Source organism: Elgaria multicarinata, chromosome 3 (genome assembly GCF_023053635.1).
Source record: "Elgaria multicarinata webbii isolate HBS135686 ecotype San Diego chromosome 3, rElgMul1.1.pri, whole genome shotgun sequence".
Classification (NCBI taxonomy): domain Eukaryota; kingdom Metazoa; phylum Chordata; class Lepidosauria; order Squamata; family Anguidae; genus Elgaria; species Elgaria multicarinata.
In genome coordinates, this window is record NC_086173.1 from 10746229 (window position 1) to 10767135 (window position 20907).

General features: G+C 45.2%; 1 protein-coding gene across 2 annotated transcripts in view; it reads right to left on the reverse strand.

Moving 5' to 3' along the window:
- Nucleotides 1–18850, reverse strand: part of HDAC7 (histone deacetylase 7) — a 266746-nt gene extending 247896 nt beyond the window's left edge. The window contains exon 1 of one of the 2 annotated variants that reach the window (XM_063119277.1): nucleotides 18817–18850. In XM_063119277.1, coding sequence (XP_062975347.1) covers nucleotides 18817–18835 — 19 coding nt within the window. In that variant the 5' untranslated portion in view covers nucleotides 18836–18850. Of the gene's footprint in view, nucleotides 1–1479; nucleotides 1499–18816 lie in introns of those variants that run through there. The other variant, XM_063119279.1, reaches the window with a different exon arrangement.
- Nucleotides 18851–20907: the final 2057 nt, after the last annotated feature.

The following is a 20907-nucleotide window of genomic DNA, read 5'->3' on the forward strand; positions in this document are numbered from 1 at the left end:
ATGGAGACTCTAGTTAGCTATTGCAAGAGTGTTGAACTTCTTTCAGCCCAAGGGCCAAATTCAATTTTGGAGAAGCCCTTGGGGCCACATGCCAACAGTGGGCAGAACAAAAGGGACCAGGCAAAAAGAGGTGGGGCTAAAATAGCAGCAGCAGCAACAACAACAAAAACCAACCAGCCTATTTTAGCTTAAAGCTCTTACTGCCAGTAACTAGGCTTTAAGAGAGGCATTTCAACCTAGATGGGGGAAAACACATAGGAGCCAGGAAACCACCAAATGATCAGGAGGTGGGGAAAAGGGGGTGGCTCCAGAAAAAGAGGATGTGGCCATCTGGGGAATCCCAGGAGGGCCAGATCGGGAACTCAGGTGGACCAGATTTGGCTCACAGGCCAGAGGTTAAACACCCCTGTGTTCTCAAGATTTCAAGTATAGCTTTGTGGCCAAAAGGGCTGGGTGGTGGTGGTGAATTAGTCAAAATTCCCATATAGTTGAATTCTACATCCAGCCCTGCATGTTTTCTGCATTCTTATAGAATCACAGCATTTGCACATCATTGCTTGCACTTTCTAGGTGCCAGAGTACCTTGAAAGCTTGATTCCATGAGAGACACATGAAAGGTATATTGTCATTTCTTTGTGTAGAGTGACCATATGGAAAGAAAGACAGGGCTCCTGTATCTTTAACAGTTGTATCGAAAAGGGTATTTCACCTGGTGAAATTCCTTCTTCATCATAACAGTTAAAGCTGTAGGAGCCCTGCCCTCTTTTGTATCTGGTCACTCTAGTATAGCTAGAGCAGCCTTAACTGTTGTGATGAAGAGGGAATTCCACCAGGTTCCCCATATATACAAATGACACCTGCTGAAATTCTCTTTTCTGTGCAATTGTTAAAGCTGCAGGAGCCCTGTCCTCCTTTTCATATGGTCACCTATCTTCGTGCATAACTCATTCTTCTGTATATATCGAAGCAGAAGTGCGGAGAGGTACGAGAGAAAGAGAGAGAGAGAAGACTTTGCAAATCCCAGACCTCTTGCCTTTCCTGTCTACTAGAGGCATAAATCTCAGCCAAAGGTTTCCAGAGGGACAGTAAATATTTGGGGAGAGTTGCTATGACCCCTCAAGAGTCATGCATGTTGTTCGGTTGCTATCATGGGCTGCTTATCATTCCTTTGGGAAGCCTGAACAATGCTAAACCACGTTCACTGTGGATGAAAGAGAAAACAAAATCACACACGTTCACACAAACATTTTTTTAAAAAACTTTTCCAAAAGGACAATTTTTTAAAAAAAGCAGGGTGGGGGAACGGAGAGGGGACTTGTTTGAAAAGTGAACACTCAGCACAGCCCCTGGCTTCCTGTGATGGGGAGAGTGAACAGGAAGTCCCTGTTTCCTGCCTGCAGAACAGGGGCCCTATCTAGCGCCTCTGATCAGAAAACAAACACCACTTTGATTAAACAAACCAAGGGGCCAAAAACTCACCACCAGGGTCAGCACAAGTGTTAGGGAAATGAAGCCAAAAAAGCAAAACCAAACCCAGATACAAGATTGCAGCCTGTCTAAAAAGAAAAGAAAAAAACAAACCTTGTGTTTCCTTTCTTTGCTGCCATTTCCCCCTTACAGCACTAAAAAAAAACACAGGCATCATGATAGCTTTGTGTCTCGAAAACACTCAACCCCTGATCAATGTGTGAAGATCAAGAGGTGCTATCAAAACTGACCCTCTCCACTCCTGAGGGGTATTCCTTGTAGTATGTGAAGTTGGCCTTTTTGTTTTCTTACACAGGCCTGGGATCCCAATCCATCATGCCAGGGCACCCCAAATGCCCATGCCCTCTTCCCCTGGCCCTTACTGCTTTCCCCCCAGTCACTGATCATTTAGCCATTTCCCAGCTTCTGTTTGGTGCCAACTGTTCCCCATTCTGTTGTTGTTTATTCGTTCAGTCGTTTCCGACTCTTCGTGACTTCATGGACCAGCCCACGCCAGAGCTTTCTGTCGGCTGTCGCCACCCCCAGCTCCCCCAAGGTCAAGTCTGTCACCTCCAGAATATCATCCATCCATCTTGCCCTCGGTCGGCCCCTCTTCCTTTTACCTTCCGCTTTCCCTAGCATCAGCCTCTTCTCCAGGGTATCCTGTCTTCTCATTATGTGGAAATTCCTTGCCTAACTAGGGTGACCCTATGGAAAGGAGGACAGGGCTCCTGCAGCTTTCACTGTTGTGATGAAGAGGCAATGTCACCAGGTGCTGCATGCTTACAAATGACACCTGCTGGAATTCTATGCAACTTTTCTACGCAACTGTTAAAGATACAGGAGCCCTGTCCTCCTTTTCATATGGTCACCTTACCTAAGACTTCATTCCTGGTGGCAAGAGCTTGAAGCTACAACATGCTCCTAGTTCTTGTAGACCACAGTGTGGTGGTGCCACCACTGAAACAGCCCTCTCCTTAGTAGCCACTTGCTTCACCTCCTTTGATCCGGGCATGCAGAAGAGGGCCTTTTAGGATCCATAAGCCAGGCTCTCCTGCATGCAAACCAGGTGCTCTATCACTGGCCCTTCACGGACATGATGTCCTGGATGTTTTAATCTTGTCTGGGTCCTGCAGGGGCATAGGACAGCACAATCCTCTACAGGCCTACTCATAAGTAAGCCTAATTGAGATCAGTGCAGATCGCAGCCTGAACGTTCTAGCTGTTGTCTTTTGGCTGTGACAGTGTGGGATGTAAAATCCAGCCCCGGTCCTCAAGACTATCACTGGCTTTTGGGGTTTTGCTTTTGCCAATGCATCAAACCGTGTTGCGAGTGCATCTATTCTAAGATCGTAGGTGGATGTGCCAGAAAACTGCATCAGTCACCCCCTCATTTGCATGCAGTTATTTGCATACATTGCTATCACTATTATTAGCCTGCATTTATTTTTAATGCCAGCAGCGTGCTCATTGAAGTCCAAAAGCACACTTGCATTATTGGCTTTGCTCAGAAGGCCCAACCTATGCTTTGGCAGGCAAAAAAAGTTGCAGCTGTGGGGAGCGAACAGGATTGCCCAATGGATGGGACAAGGGAGAGTCTGGCGTCTAGTGAGGTAAAGGTATAGTAAGACAAGGATGGTTCAGAATTATGCAGAAGGGGCCTTGAAGAAAAGAACGGAAGGGTGGCAGAGCACACGTTTTGCATTCAGATGGTCCCGAGTTCAATCCCTGCCATCTTCAGGTACGAAGTAATCTGAAAGACATCTTCCTGAGACCCTGCAGAGCTACTGCCCATCAGAGGAACCATACAGGGCTAGAAATAATAATAATAATAATAATAATAATAATAATAATAATAATAATAATAATAATTTTATTTATTTATTACCCGCCTCTCCCTTTGGATCGAGGCGGGGAACAACATTAGAACAGGAATCAATACATCTTAAAAATTCATGATTTAACATTGATCTGGATAGGCCTGCCGGAAAAGGCTAGTCTTTAAAGCTGCCTTAAAATCACACAGAGAGTTAATTTTACGAATCTCCTCCGGCAGGCCATTCCACAATCTGGGGGCGACAGAAGAAAAGGTCCTCTGGGTAACAGTTGTCAGCCTAGTTTTAGCTGACTGAAGTAAGTTCACCCCGGAGGACCTGAGTGTGCGGGGCGGACTGTATGGGAGAAGGCGATCCCGCAGGTAACCTGGACCCAAACCATATGACTAAGCTGACATGGTATGAGCCAGAATCATACATTCTTCTTATGAGTGGTGAGCTCTCTTTTTAAACTAAGAGCTGAACAATACTTTTAGAAATTCCACCAGGCATTCTTCTCCAGCTGGACCTGTCTTGCTTCAGAACGCAAGGGAGGGAATCTAATGCATACTTCCCCAGGTAAACTCCCTGCACATAGAGAACTACCATGCCTAGACAGCTGGCTTTCTCCCTGACATACTAACTGGACTGTTAACAGGGAGCATTCAAACATTTTAACACACCACATTTTTTGAGGACTGTACTGTGTGATTTTGCTGAACCTGTAAATTGGATCTATCAGCAGTTTGGTACATTACACAGAAACATATCCAGGTTGGCCATTCATTCAGGTGACCACTGGAGCATCTTAAAATCTAAAGTTCACCATAAATCAAAACTGAGGGCATGTCAGAAAGAGAACATTTGATGTTCCACACACATTATATGGCAGCAAACCCAGGTTTGTGCCTGAGTCAGTCAGCTGCAAGCCGTTCTAGTCCTCTGATGAGTGTACTTGTATGAGAGATGGATTTTCAAATGCTTGTTGGCTGCATTTCCACTTTTCACATAATTTAAAGGGTACACTTAAACAAAAGAAATCTTGGGAAATGTAATGTGTGAAGCAGTCCTAAGTATCTGTTGTCTCTTTGAGGGTTGAAGTAGATGGCTTTTTGCACTCCAATTTGGGTCATTTCCTATTGCTCCTCTCAATTTCCCCTCCTTTCTTCACCACTCCAGTTCTTCTATAGTGGTATGACAAAGCAGCAGTGGGAGCCCAGCTATGCTTCATGTACATAAACCTGTTCCTACTCTTCTGCTGCATCTACAGCTACCAGTCCCATAGAAGTCAACTTCAGGCTGGCCTCTTCAGCACAGTGATCACTGCCATACCACCCTAAGGCTGGCCTCTTCAACACAGTGACCACTGTCCCACCAATCAGCCTCTGCTCAGCCTGTTCAATACAGTAGCTGCCCTCATGTTCATATGAAAGCCTGAAGAGTCATTTTCTCCACAATGTGGGTGGATATACATATGTGATGGATGCTTCGTGCTCATTCCCAATTTCATGGAGGGAGTGCTCATGTGATATCTCTGCTCTTTGTTGAGATAGGGGAAATCACGGGGGGGGGGGGGGGACACTGCCCCAAGTAATGTATAAACTGCAGTAGAATTAGAAGGAGGCGATCTGGGACTCGCTAGTAAGTTTATTCATACATAAATAGCTCATTGTGCAACACCAAAGTTGAGCTAGCAACATTTTTGAAAAGCATTTAAAAAAAATGAGTTGAAGCACATGCTTTCCTCTTAGAGAGGCTGAATTTAGATACTTAACCTCCTGGCCTACTTGTGGTTACAGATGCAGCTGCTTGTCTTTCGAATACAGAAGGATTTCGTTGTAGTTTAAAAATACAAAATAAAAATCAAGGGATGGAACAGGAACATCAGCACAGCTGCTTTCTTCTTGGCAGGAGAGATTTAGAAAAGCTATTGGGAGTCCTCCTTCACTTCCCCAGCCCCCTTTTCAAGCTTTGCAAGGATCTATCCAAAATGGCATATAAAAAGAGCATGCACAGCTTAAATCTTGACTGTTGGATTTAAGCTTTGCACAGGGCTTTGGTAACTTAGGGTGCAATGCTAAGCATGTTTAGACAGAAAAAGTTCCACAACTCCCAGCATTCCTGAGCCAGCATGGCTGCCTGGGGAATGCTGAGAGTTGTAGGCCTCCCCCGCCCCTATCTAAACATCCTATAGGGTGACCATATGAAAAGGAGGACAAGGCTCCTGTAACTTAAACAGTTGCATAGAAAATGGAATTCCAGCAGGTGTCATTTGTATGCATGCAGCACCTGGAGAAATTCCCTTTTCATCACGACAGTTAAAGCTGCAGGAGCCCTGCCCTCTTTTGTATCTGGTCAAGAGGGCAGAGCTCCTGCAGTTTTAATTGTTGTAATGAAGAGGGAATTTTACCAGGTTCTACATGCATACAAATGATACCTGCTGAAATTCCCTTTTTTTATGAAATTCCCTGTCCTCCTTTTCATATGGACACCCTAAACATGCATAGGATTGTGCCCTTAACTGGTTTGTCTACAGTTTCCTGGCAGAGCTCTGAGCCCAGGCCTACAACAGGGTTTCTTCTAATACAGCCTTCCCCAACTTTGTAGTCTCCAGATGTGCTGGACTGCAATGCCCGTAATACTCAGCCAGCATGGTCAGTGGCCGTGATGGTTGGAAATGATAGGTGTTGCTGTCTGACACATCTAGAGACCACCCAGTTAGGAAGACTGTTCTCCTCTGCTCTCATCCAAGGAAAGAGAAGAATGGGGGAAGCTGGACCACTGGCCTGGGGCTGATGGAAATTGGAACCCAACTACATCTGAAGGGTCTCAGGTCCTCCACCCTAATTTAACGCTTCCTGCTTCAATGCTGTTCTATCAATACATACTGCCATTGCCATGGACTACAGCTAATCCGTATCCAAATTAGTTACATATCACAGTTAGTTACATTTTCAAAGTGTGACCATATAAACAAATAGATTCTGATTCCTAGATTAAACTCAGGTACTATGCATATGAAAGACAGAAAGGACAAAAAAGTCAGTATTTGTCATTTACGTATCAACTACTAACATCTATCAGTCTGTATAAATATATACTGGTGTGTACTGGGCACGGTGGAGTTTAAGGGGTTTCTAAACATAATTCTGATTACAAGGCAATGCAGTGTTATCTCTGCTGTATCATTCGAAACTATTTTTGAAAACATGTTGAAACTTCAACAGTGTCTCTGGTCTTCCCACAACATTTTGCACAATCTTTTCTCATACGGCTTCCCTTCCCACTCACTTTTTCCTTTGCCACACCAGCATATCTGGGCTTCTTCTTACATGATAGCTCGTACTCAGGTTCCGATACCCAAATGCAAGGATGCATGCACACGCCATCCGATACGACGGGCCCACATACGTAAAGAAGAATCATCACTTTCCCCTTCGACATATTCATCTATGCAAATAGGGTCCTACTCCCTTCCCACTCATGTGTATTGAAGAGGCAAGCAAAGATGTACACCGATCCATGCCCTCCTTATCTGACACAACGTCTTAGATACATGGGTGTGCTTTGCATTTGGAGCAACCTCCAAACTCGTCACCATCTGCGTGAACTCTCTCATCAGATTGGGTCAAGCAGGCTTCCATTTTCACCAGGGCAAGAAAGAACAAAACAAAAAAGAACAACATTGTACATCAGCAGTGGGAAACTTTGAGTTGTGGGCCTAACCTGGCCTGTGGAGTTTCTCATCTGGTCCAATGAAGCTTGGGTTCCCTGTGCAGGATTCACCCCCTCCCCAAGACCTGCCCACTCAGCCCAGAGGCTATTAGGAGCCTGGGGGTGGAGGGGAGAGAGTATCCCCTTGTTATCTCTAACCTGTGTTTGGAGAGGGGATTTACCTATTATTATTATTATTATTATTATTTATTTATTTATTTATATAGCACCATCAATGTACATGGTGCTGTACAGAGTAAAACAGTAAATAGCAAGACTCTGCCGCATAGGCTTACAATCTAATAAAATCATAGTAAAACAATAAGGAGGGGAAGAGAATGCAAACAGGCACAGGGTAGGGTAAGCAGGCACAGGGTAGGGTAAAACTAGCAGTATAAAGTCTGCGCAACATCAAGTTTTAAAAGCTTTAGGAAAAAGAAAAGTTTTTAGTTGAGCTTTAAAAGCTGCGATTGAGCTTGTAGTTCTCAAATGTTCTGGAAGAGCGTTCCAGGTGTAAGGGGCAGCAGAAGAAAATGGACGGAGCCGAGCAAGGGAAGTAGAGGCCCTTGGGCAGGCGAGAAACATGGCATCAGAGGAGCGAAGAGCACGAGCGGGGCAATAGTGTGAGATGAGAGAGGAGAGATAGGAAGGAGCTAGACCGTGAAAAGCTTTGAAGGTCAACAGGAGAAGTTTATAGTGGATTCTGGAGTGAATTGGGAGCCAATGAAGAGATTTCAGAAGCGGAGTAACATGGTCAGAGCGGCGAGCCAAGAAGATGATCTTTGCGGCAGAGTGGTGAACAGAAACCAACGGACTGATGTGAGAAGAAGGAAGGCCAGAGAGAAGAAGGTTGCAGTAGTCCAACCGTGAAATAACCAGAGCATGAACAAGCGTCTTGGCGGAAGAGACAGACAAAAATGATCGAATCCTGGCAATATTATACAGGAAAAATCGACAAGATTTAGCTACTGCCTCAATATGAGGAATAAAGGAGAGCGAGGATGTGCCATTTTCCCTCCTAATCATAGAATCATAGAACAGCAGAGTTGGAAGGGGCCTACAAGGCCATGGAGACCAACCCCCTGCTCAATGCAGGAATCCACCCTAAAGCATCCCTGACAGGTGGTTGTCCAGCTGCCTCTTGAATCGAGAGGGTGAGGGGCACACAGTGGAATCTCCTTGTTATCTCCAATCAGAGATAACAAGGGGATTCCCCTTATTTAGCACACTACCACACAAAGCAGGGCCGGCCCTACCGCTAGGCAGAGTGAAGCAGTCACCTCAGTCAGCAGATGCTGGCAGGAGGCAGCAAAGTGTTGAAAGAGAGCTATGCATCAAATGGCTGGTGTTGTGCTCCCTAAACTAGCTTGCTGCCTTCAGGTGTTGTGGAGGATGCTACCCCATGGCCAGTTGTAGAAGAAAAAAGGATCAAATGCCAATCCATTTAGCTTTCGAACATGGAATGGGAAGGGGTACTATATTGGGAGAAAGCAGGATGAAGCGGCAGCTGGAGAAACTCTGGTTCAGCCAGGGCCAATGATGCCGGCTGAGTCTGGTCACCTGCTATGTGGTGCCCCTGTGGGGACAATGAATGCCACATGAAGCCAGGGAGTTGGCCAGCCCTGGGAAGAGCTGCTGCTCTTCCTGGCACCAGCAGAAACCATTCATGTGCCACACACCATTCCTATGTGGGGTAGGAGGGGAAGGAAGGAACATGTGCTGTGTGTATCAGAGGGCAATTATTCAGGGGGCATGGCTACACTCCCTGATGTAATCCAGCCTGCAAAGGGGCCAGTGGGAGAGGGGCAATTCAGCCTTCCACCTCCAACCTAATCCCTGCCCCTGCTTTACATGATTCACGGAACTCACTAAGTTCAGTGGCTGGAGCTGCAGTCCAACCAGCCAGCCCAAGATAAAAGGGGACTGCCTGGAGCTCAGAGTCATTTCATTTCACTTGACGAGAAACTGAAAATTAAATGTCTGAATCCCTTCTTCGTTTACTTGGCTGACTCGCATTGCTAAGCAAACCGCCCGCTAACTCACACGGCCATCTTCCCCTTGCACTAACTCAAGGAAACAGCACATGGGTCATTAACTTTTTTGCTGGAGGGCCGCTCTTGTGTCCCGAAGTGCCTTTCTGCCTTAGCACATGGTGGCACCCCTCTTATTCCTCTGAAGGTGGCAGGAGAGAGCCATCGGGCACCTCTATGGGAGCCAGATTTTGGTTGAGACCACTGCTTGCTTACTTCTCATATACAGGTTCAGTGGAAACTAGTTGGATGGTTTTTACTTTTGAATGAAAATAAGAAGACCCTGTTGCTAGTGCTCAACTTACAGGATGGCCGGAGGGCAAGGTACCTCCTAACTTTTATGACAGCTGATTCATGGTGCAACTCCCTTACCTCTATTCAAGAGTCTCCCATAGCCGTGTAGCCAGGATCTCTCCACCATGCCTTTCTACAGCTATTTACTTGGCTGAGCAGGGCATGGCTGGTCTCCAGTGCTATATTGGTTTGTTTACTCAAACTGTCTATCCAGATGTACACATGTCCAGTACTTGAATGGCAGGAATCTATGAGAGCTTCTCACAGACTCTCATCAGCCACTATTCATCTCAGAAGGATGGGGATAGTTGATATTTATTCATTTTATTTATATCTTGCCTTACTACCGAAACAAAAGCATGTTGCTTGGGACAGCTAACGATAAAATCCAGATTAAAAGGGACAAAACGTCCCTCTGCCCGAATTTTGGAGATTCCCCCCTCTCCACATCACAGGTCACCCCTTTCAATGGGATCTCTCAGTGCAGCATTTTCAGCAGGCTGGAGGAACTGCCATGGCAAGGAAGGGTTGGGGAAGTCCATTTCCACCAGTGCAGCTGATCCAGTGTAAATGTGGATCCAACCCACAATTCCTATTGACACATAAGATAAATAAAAACACAACTGAAATCACAACAATTCAAGAAATAGACAGCAGCCAACCAATAACAAACCCTTTTGGCAACAGACCAGCTTCTATGCCAAAAGCCTGCCTGAATCAAATCATCTTTGCCTGCTTGCGGAAGCAAAATGGAGAGGAGGCCAACCTAGCCTCCCTCGGCAGGGAGTTCCAGAGTCTGGGAGCAGCCACCAAGCAGGCCGTTGACAAGTGGAGTACACCCCAACTACCACTTTCCAAAATGGACTGCTAGGGCCTGAACATCATTCTCAACACCCTTCTTGCCTCTAGGTTGGCAACTAGGAGACTAGATGTACCCCTCAGGAGACAGGCTTGGCTCAGGGTTCACCAATTGGTGATCCTTACCTCATTTATTTATTTAGACTACTTTTATAACACTTTTCTGATACCCTCCAAAAGGCTCTCTTATTCACAGAGAAAGCCCCAAGATGGCTGTGGATCTGCAGTGAGTCAGTTAGGCAACACACAGGTAGCTACACCATGGGGCTTCCCCACGATGCTGTGTTTTGAAAAAGTTGGGGATTTACCCCAACTTTTTCAAGTGGAGCAACATCAACACAGGGGTTCCACCATCTAATGTCAATCCACAGCCAATCCGGGGTCAACCACGGGGCAGAACCTGGGGGGAGGCAACCGGCAATTGATCACCTTCCACCAGGAAGAGGGCGGGGGTGGGTCCAGGACCCAGATGGTCGCAGAGAAATCCTGCACTCCCTCCTCAGAATCAGGATTACTCGACACCACCCCAAAGAGGGAAAGCACGGGGCTGAATTGGGAGGCAGAACCAACCTGGTGCCATGAAGACGGCCTCCAAGACAGTGTGCAAAAAAAGAAGCTAAGAACATAGTAAAAACTATAAAAAATAGTACAACAAACAATAACAACAATTTTAAAACCCAAGTTGAAAAATGTTGACCCACCATCCTGTAGGTAGATGGAGCAGAGACCAATCCCAACACCAGGGCGAGACTGTTTCACAGTCAGTGACCGACACAGGAGAAAGCCCTTTCCCACTTGCCTCAAAAACAGGTGTCTGCAAGCAGGTGCCTTCAAAAGAGTCTCTCCTACCATTCTTAATATCCCAGCAGGTTCACAACAAAGAAGGCCATCGTGCTATAGCTGGAGTAAGCTCATCCCTGGTCCATCCTGGGGCAAATCTGTGTGACACGGTTAGCAAGCAAGCAAAGTTACCGATCAAAAGGGAGAAGTCCAAGAACAGGGTCTGAGGTGTGGCCACAGTCAAAACATGGGACAGCAGTCCAACACAGCACAGCTCAAAGAGCAGAGACCAGCAGCAGTTCGAGAGCCAGCAGCAGAGAATCAGTCAAGAAGGGGAAAGCAACCCAGTGCCTTCCAGATGTTTTGGACTACAATTCCAATCTTCTCTGACCATTGGCCATGCTGGGTGAGGCTGATGGGAGTTGTGGCCCAAGACATCTGGAGGCCTTCTACCTCTCCTCTCAAAGTTGTGACTGCAGGAAGCTAGATACGACCATCAAATTCTGGAGAGCTCGTATTACTGCGACTTTGCACTGATTTTTCAACAAAAAGTTTGCAAATACCATAGATGGCCCCGGACTAGTCCAGTTTGCTTGCTCTTGCATTTTAAATGTCAAGACATGCCCTTCTGTTTTGAATGACCCACCCAACCAAGGCATTTTGACGCTTCCACTTCTCAAGACTCTCAGATGTCTCCGTTTTTATTCTGAGTAATCAAGAGGTCGAAGGAGGGAGGGAGAGAGAGAGACGGAATAGCTGAATGTCAGCATTTCCTGCAGGTCGGGCTCCTACCCTAAGACAGAACAGGGTTGCAATAAATATTTGGCTCTGGGCACCGTCTTATCAGGAGGAACATAAATTGGCGGAAGTTCAGAGAGGAGCACGAGAAGGGATCAAGCAGCTGGCGGGGCTGAGATAGGAGGGGAGATTAAAGAGCTGGATACTTCAAGGGGTGATGGCTTGCAGAGGGGTGGCCGCGTTAGTTTGCGGCCACAAAATTATTATTATTATTATTATTATTATTATTATTATTATTATTTGCATTTGTATACCGCCCCATAGCTGAAGCTCTCTGAGCCGTTCACATAAGATAAAATACTTAAAAAACAATATACAAAAATTAAAAACCACAAAAACAATGAGCCAAAAAAACCAGACCCAGGCTCATTACATATTGCTAAATGCCTGGGAGAAGAGAAAAGTCTTGACTTGGCACCGAAAAGATGACAATGTCGGCACCAGGCAGGCCTCGTCAGGGAGGTTGTTCCAGAGTTGGGAGGCCACCACAGAGAAGGCCCTCTCTTTTGTTGCCACCCCGAGCTTCCTTTGGAGTAGGCAACTGGAGGAGGACCTTAGATGTTGAACGTAGTGTTCAAGTAGGTTCATATTGGGAAAGGTGTTCCATCAGGTATTGCAGGGAGGCATTCTGTTCCACAAAAACCTGACTGATCCCTTGAAAATGCTCCACGTCTCTTCACATAGTTTAGGGCAGGAGTGCACAACCTTTTTGGACAGGGGTGTCCAACCTTTTAACCAGGGGGATCCAGGAGCCACACATGCACACACACACAAACGTGTGCACACCTGTAATTTTAGGGCATGATCCTGCAAATAATAAATTTAGTTTAACAGCCCCTTTACTTTACTTTAATCTTATTGATTTTTACAACTGTATCCTGCTTTTCAGCTTGAATTGGCAACTGACCAGAAAACAAATCCAGAGTAGTTGGTTTCTTGCATCTATTGGGCAAAGTGCCAGATATTTTGAGAAAGAGTCACACTTTGGGGTTGGCTACCATAATTTTTTGAGTAAAACTCCATGTGTAAGAATATAAAATATAAACCAGGGGCAAAAATATAAACCAGGAGCAAACCACCAGCTGACATCTGCGTGGAGTAAAATCTGGAGCGACTTAAGGAAGTGTGTGAACCCTTAAGGAGTCTCCCTATTCAGATAGACTCCTCCTGAGGCTATTCTTCAATTAGAGCTTCATCACACCAGTACTATACTGTGCAATCACTGTGAATTGCGTGGAAAGGACTCCAAAATTTTCCATCTTATAATCTGCTTTGACTGTGAAGCACTCCCATACATCCTGCTTTAATTGTGCTTCTTGGCACAAAGAAGCATCCTATTTTGTACCCCTTTAAGAGCAAATCTTTTGTTGTTCTCCGAGCGGCCACTGGGGGCGCAGGAGCAGGATTTGATATGTTTAAAGAAAAATTAAACAAATGCTTACATCTGTGTAAGTTTTAAAGATAAAGACATCAAAATGGGCACAGTAATAGATATTAAGGAGGGCTTTCAGCATACCAAATTTGAATTGAATTGGGTCATCTGTTGATTTTTTTATGATTTTTTACATTCCCCCCCTTTTAACCCCTTTTCCTGGTATGCAAAGGATCTTAGGAGCACCGCCTCCCGGGGTGTAATTTAGCTAACAACAACAACACCTTTACACTATGGGGTTAATTCGAGGGAAACGGGTACACGGGATGAAGCTTTAAATCTGTTCCAAAGTTGTTTTATGCAGAAAAACTGCTGCTGGTCGCTATCCAATTGGGCAGGACTGTACGTCTATAGTTTTCCTCTTCCCCAACATGAGTACCATTCTATGGCTGGCTGTGCTTTACCACGTTTGCCTACATGCAGTAAGAACCAATGATATTACCTTTTTGTCCGGCCTGCCACCCTTGCAAAGCTGCAGAAGGCTTTTAATCTATTGTGCTGGAGCCCTCAACTGAAGCTAATCAGGTCTGATTCTGATCTTGTGCCTGGTTCAGAGACCTGGAAGCTCTGTGTATTATCAACACTGATTGGCAGCACCTCTCCAGGGTTTCAGGCAGGATTCTTTCCCAGCCTTACCTAGAGATATTAAGGATTGAACCTGGTGAATTTGGGGCCTTTTGTGTGCAAAGCAGGTGCTTTACTATTGAGCTCCAGTTCTCCTGACCCTCTCTTGACTAATCCCTACAGAAGCATCTAACCTTGTTTGCCTTTGTTCAGATGAACACAACCTTAGCAGGGGGCCTGTTCAGACATCACATTAAGCCATCATGGATCGCTCAAAACACGATCCATGGTGGCTTACCATATCATGTGGTGGGAGTTTCCCCCCTCCCCCCGCCACAATGGTCCAGCTACCCACTCCCATGACCCACCTGCTGTGGTGCGGTTAGCAGGCATCCACATTAGTTTCTGTGTCCTCTGATGGGATCACAATGGTTAGATTGCTCCATTCCATGCAAGAAAATGGCAGACCACAGAGTCCGCCAACAAGAGCGGCTGCCACTTGTGGTGACACTCTAGCCGCCATGGACTTTTGCTATGGTTTCTGTCGCCATGTGATGGAGTGGCTGCCAAGAGCCCGTTCATGCCACCAGGGATGCCAGGATGTGCAGTTAAACTGCACAGAGGATGCCCAGATAACAGGCAAGCTGAATGCAGAGTAGGGCATCAGGGTCTACAGTATTTAATAAATAAATGAATAAAAATGTTGTCCTTTATGACTGAAGATTCAATAAATGTTTGCCTTTAAAAAAAAAAAATCCCTGGGTGTACACCCTAATGAAATGTGTTGCACATGCCTATGTTCAGTAGATATGGGTTTGCTGGTAGAGTGTAAGTTCTTCCCTCACATACATCCACTACACACAAATACCATGCGCATACAACTCCCATATGCACGACAATAACAAATTCTATCAGTTGACCAATAATACCATCTACTCCTTCCTCTGCTGAACTTCCCACTGACAACCAGGGTGTGTATATTGGGGAGAACTGGTAAGTGTAGGAAGGGTTAAGTACTCCATCTTCCACTCACTGATCCTCTCCTGCAAATGTTGCATTCATGGTAATGAATGCTACATTCATGGCAGACAACCATCACCCTGTCTATCCCTAGGCCTTGTTTGCTAAGTGTTTCTTTTTTTAAAAAAATAAATAAAAAATCTTCTAGCCAGTTGGGATACTTAGAAGCATTCCATAACACCTCAGCAGCTAAGCCAATGGCTTGGGAGGGCTAATTTCAATCAAATGAAGCCAGAGCTCTTTCATTCACTGACTGGGTGCAGATAACATAACTCACACTCAAGGGTTGAGTGTGGGTTGTCGTTGAAATGTGAGTTGTCACTGAGAAGTGGGTTAATGTGTTGTCTGAACCCAGCCGCACTAACAAGCCATGGTTTGTTAACCACGAACAACCCATGAAAAGAACCCATGGTTTGTTGTTGAGGTGTGAACTGTAGATTGTTTGTGGTGAACAAATTGTGGGTTATCGTGTTGTCTGAACCCAGCCAATGAGTAGAAGTCTGCTTATGCAACGGGACTTCTCCATCTTCTTCTCTATCTTGCAGCTTCGCAAGCAACCAACAGCTCCTCTAGAAGGTCCCCCAATCCTTTGGAGCAGATTTGCAAAGCACACAAGGGGCTGCAGGAGGGAAGGGGAAACCTATTCTGCCAGCAGTTTCCCTTCCGCTAAAAGAACAACACCATTTGATACAATTCAGTAGCTACAGAGGAATCGAAGATTTTTGTCATGCTTTTGGAGGATGGAGGTGGACAAATTAGCATCTTCAACCCCATATACACTGTATAAAGTAGCACTTGTTTTTGCTTGCCCTCAACTTGCCACCCAATCCATTTATCTTATATAACAAGGGGCAGATAGTGACCATATAAAGATTCCCTCCCTACTGTATATATTTTTTTCTGTTTGCAGCTTGCTTCCTCCCATTGAGAGCAGCCTCCCTCTTAACTTGGCCTTACGCCCCTCCACCCGCGCCCCCACTACAGGGACAAAACAATATCAAGACGTGAAGCCCACCAGGAAACACACCACAAAGAAAGAAGTAAACATCATTCTCCTTTGCCCCGGTTTCCTTTCAAAGAGGTTGATCCCCAAAGAATTTGTGAAACTGTAGGACTTGGCAATGAACACTTCTATTGCCTAAAGCGGGTCCATTTCTGGCCCCCAGCTAAACCCTACACCCACCATGGGAACGAGGGAAGCAGTCTGGAAAAAGGGTTAGATGCTGTAGACTTCCTGCCTCGGACTGCATGAATTTGGCTGGTTACCTTTCGAGGCAATCCTTGGCCTGGAAAAACTAGGGATGGGGTGACATGAAGCAGCAGCCATGGCTTATTTGCTGCAATCCTGTGCACTCATAAGTGAAATTATTAGTGGAGTCCTAAACATGTCTACTCAGATGTCCAATTGAGTTCAATGGGACTTGCCCTCAGGTAAATGGATTGCCTAACTCCTACTGAACCAAGTGGGACTTCTGAGTAAATATAAATAGGATTGGGGTTTAAATGGCATTAAAAATAATTTAGCAGTTGCAGACTTATCCGCGTGCAATAGCATAATGGAGACTGTATGCCATGGGCTCATGGCACCCATGTGCAAATACATAGTCCCAGGTAAAATGGAACTGGCACACTGCATACCAGGAGGGATAATAATCTCTGGGAAAAATATGTTTAAAGGGCACATGCAATGAGATATATCTTTCTTGCACAGGTATGAGTCCATTTAAAAATAAATAAGTCACCTCTCCCAAAAAGCCAGTCTGGCTTTTAACTTGGTGTGTGAAATTTGTAATTTTGCATTGCTGCTGTTTTTATCCGGTAGAGCTTTTATACTGTATTTTATATTATGGTTTTATACTGTTGTTTTATACTTGGAATGTTTTTAATTTTTGTGAACCGCCCAGAGAGCTCCGGCTATTGGGCAGTATAGAAATGTAATTAATAAATAAATAAATACACACTTAGTACTCAGTCGATGCCGTTCAGAACAAAAGAGCGGAAGCACTTAGACAGAAAGTGTATCTCTATGAGAGAAGACAGAGTGCCACTTGTTCTCCAGGTGCACCTGCATTTTAGCACATATGAATGTGTGCCATTCAGCTCATATTAGTGTGTGTGTGTGTGTGTGTGTAAGAGAGAGAGAGAGATAGATCTTTTCCTAATGATTTTGCCACTCTGGCAAAGTTCTACTTGCCTCGATACAGGATAAGACAAACTTATTAAGTGGTTGCATGCAGATACCATAATAAACTATCACCCTGGTAAATGGCCATTTGTATTCACTCAATGTAGCACCGACACAGTTAGAACTGAAATAAATTTGGGAGGGGAAATCTTCAGCAAAGTATCAGTCAAATTTTGTAAAACAATAAATAACTCAGAATGTATCTTTGCCTAATTCAGATTCTCTCCCCCCCCCCCCGACAACCCCGCCCCCAGTATTTTCAAATATTCATGCTGCTGGAATTTAAGCATTTTCAGGATAAAAACAAAGAAATAAAGTACTGAATTTTCCATGCTTATCTTATTATTAATTAACCAACAATATTTGATTTTAAAAACACACACCTTGAAAGACAATTTTTAAAAGTGAAATTTGTATATTTTCAAAACTGGAATTCAAATTCAATTCACCCCCCCCCCCCAGCTTTCAATTTCTGCCTCCCCCTAAAACACACACACACACACACACACACACACACACACATTTCAGCTCTAGTACAACTCACACAGAACCATTGCACAGTAGTAGATTTGGTTAAGCCAGCCCAGCCAATTCAGATACAACTTTATTGTTCTCAGCAAACCATTACTTTTCCTTCCCCCCACAGCAGAGTAAATAATGTACGCCTTTCTTCATTCTTATACCCAGCAATGCCGTTAAGCAACCTAAGGACTGACCCCTGATGTTCCATTCATGAACACCCCCCTTTCAATGCCTCCTCACAGACTCCCTCTTTTATCAATTGATTTTATGTCGCAGTCTGAAGCCCTTCTACCAAACACATCAAAAGAACACAATTCATCATCTGGTCCAGCCTAGTAGATAGATCTGGCTATCAATTGCAATAAATAATAATTAGGGACTCTTGGGAGAAGATGGTAACAAAAGCGAGCAATCAAGGCATAATTGGGGGGAAAGAGATCCAAAAACATAGCCACACTTGCTGCTAAAACAAAACACAGTCCTATGCAGTCTACTCAGAAGTACATCTCATTGAATTTAATTGGGTTTACTCTCAGGTAATCCAAGGCAAACTTACTGAGAAGGCCCTACTGAATGCAGTAGGATTTACTTCTGAGCAGACATGCATAAAAACAGGCTGCATGTTGACCCTTCTTAGAATTTCTTCTTGTTTCCCTGCAGTTATCCCCTTTAGAGCTCCATCTATGATTACACCTCATCATTCACACAGCGTCCCAGCTCAGACTGTGACCGGGCAAGTGGAAAAGAGCAAGAAGATCGCCTATTCAGGCCACTGCTCCAATGAAATGGGGGTCAGATGATGCAGCACCACAAAGGTTGGCCCACTAAAAAGGTTGGGACAGGTGGAAGGGCCAAACAAGCACCTGACACTTCAAGGTGCCACGAGAAAGCCAAGCACTGAGCTATCTTTCCATTCTTCCCAAATGGGAAGAGTTCTGTGTAACTCAGATAACTGCATACCCTCGAAGCTGAATAAAATGTTAGCTGCACAAACAGCATCTAGCTTAAATGGCCTGCGTATGGCTGATTATCAGTGCTGGGGAGACTGGGTTTCACAGGATTTGTCGCAGGGGGCACGGGTTGGGGAATGTTTTCCGTGCCTCACCACGTTGAAGAGTGCATCATGGCAAGGCCATGCGTCGCTAGTGGCTTCCACCACAGCCAACCCCCCCCCCCCCCGTGTGCATACGTCTGTCGCCTGTGAAAAAACAAACAAACCTAAGTAGCCACAAATAGACACCGAGAAAACATTAAGAGCAACATCTACCCGAAACGCTCCCTGGGTCGCCACTGCTTTTCAGACCAACAAAGCGCAACCTGTGGGTTGATGATACTCACCCCCGTTGAGTCCATGCATCCAGGGCCCTTTCAGTAAAATCCTGGAAGACAATGTCTGATAGTTTAAAGGTTCTTTTCTTCTTCTTCTTCTTCTTTTTGCTTTGCTTTCTTTTTCTCGGGGAAGGGAGGAGGCAGTTGCGTTCTTAAGCCACAAGATTTACTGAGGTTCAGTGAAAATGAGAGAGAGAGAGAGAGAGAGAGAGAGAGAAGGGGAGGGACTGGCAGAAAGAAAGGCCCACAGGCCGTATAGAATCACAATGGGAGGAAACGCTTTATCAAACTTAGAAAGACCAGCCAGTCAACCCTACCCTGGGAACAAGGGGCGGAACGGTTAGGGCTTAAGAGAGAGATGGGGGGGGGGGATGTCCTGCAGGAGAAAGACAAGTTAGCCAAGCGGCTGCCGTTCCCTCCCTCTCAAAGCTCATGGCACACACGAAGCAGCAAACGTCTGGGATGATAAACTCCCTCCCCTCAAAAATAATAATAAAAAATGGGGCATGGTTTCTTTGAAAACTGGGAGTGAGGGGTGGGGGAAGGGGGTTGATAAAGAGATCACAAGGGAGCGTTGGAATCTAAGCTGCTTTTCTCATACGCTCCCTCCCAGCCACCCCTCCCGCTCCATCCCATCTTTCCAAGATCTTGTGAGTCAAACATTAGCAATGTGTTACCATAATGTTACGGATCTGGTATGTCGAATCGGAAGGGGTCTAGCTAATAAAACACATGCGCATATGTTTATGGTGTGTATTGGGGGGGGGGGCAGGGGACACCGTGTGTGTATTGGGGGAGGGGGAGGAAGGTGCTTCCAGACGAGGCTTTTGTTTATTTATTATTTTTAAAAATAAATAAATTATTTACAGCCTATTTTATTGGGTAATCGCCCGGCCTGAGAGATGTTTTTTTGGGGGGAGGGGGGGGTTTCCAGACAACGACGTCTTCCAGTTGTAACCCAATTATAACTTTCCTGTGTTTTCCCCTGCTTCTTCCTTACCACAGAATATCCCTTAAGGAACAAAATATGGAATGATTGTGCAATGCCTCCTGGAAGCTAGGGTGGTCATGTGTCCTATTTTACAGAAAGCCCATAGTCAGCCTAAAAGTTTGTGAGGGGTGGGTTTCATCTGGTTTGCAGGACCTTTAAAGAAAAGTTATAAACTGTTTTTTAAAAAAATTATTTGTTTGTAAAAAAAAAAAAAATGGGGGCAGAGAAAATTTGGGGGGCAGCACCCCCAGCCTAGCCCTGAGTACAGGCCGCTTTACAAAGGTCATCCCTCTATTTGAAGAGCTGGATAGTCCTCTATTTGTAGGTGTCCTCTATTTGAATGCTGTCAGGTCCAAGTCCAGTGTAAAGTTAAAGGGCCTGTTCAGATGACACATCAAGCCATGGTTAGGCCGCTAACCGTTTTGCATCAAATGGTTAGTGAGGGTGTTTAAACCGCGGTTATGTAGCCACCACAGTTAGGAATGGTTCACACGACACACTAAGCCATAATGTTTAGCTCAAAATGCTTAATCACCATGGCTTAGCGTGTTGTCTGAACAGAGTCAAAGAAACATGAGAAGAAAGAACTAGGCTTTGAAGCTGTCCATTTATAGTATCTGGACAGCAAACTGACTAGACACACAAGTCAGCTGATCAAAACATGGGTGAGATATATTGCTTTTCTATCAAAATTATAATAAGGATTACAAAATTGGCATCTATGCATATAAATGAGCCTATGCAATTTTTATGCAAATCCATGCTTTTTTTGGGGGGGGAGGTCCTCTTTTTTTGGTGATGCATTAGTGGCCACTCTACTGATACCATCTTGAATGTGAAAGATGTATCCTTGACTCAAGTGAGCAGGGGTCACAAGGGGCGCAACTCAATGGGACATGCACCTGCCTGGTCCAATGCAGAGAATATGCACAAATTCATGCTTCAAGCATCTTCCATTAAAATGCTCAGAATGCATCCCAGTGGATTTCGCCAAAGGTCACTCTGGGAGCTCCCAGACAAGGTGTTGCTGTTGCTGTTGTGCCTCATTCAAGGAATTTTACTTCCGCTCGTACCTCTCCCATGTTTCTCCGACTGCTTCTTTTTCCGTA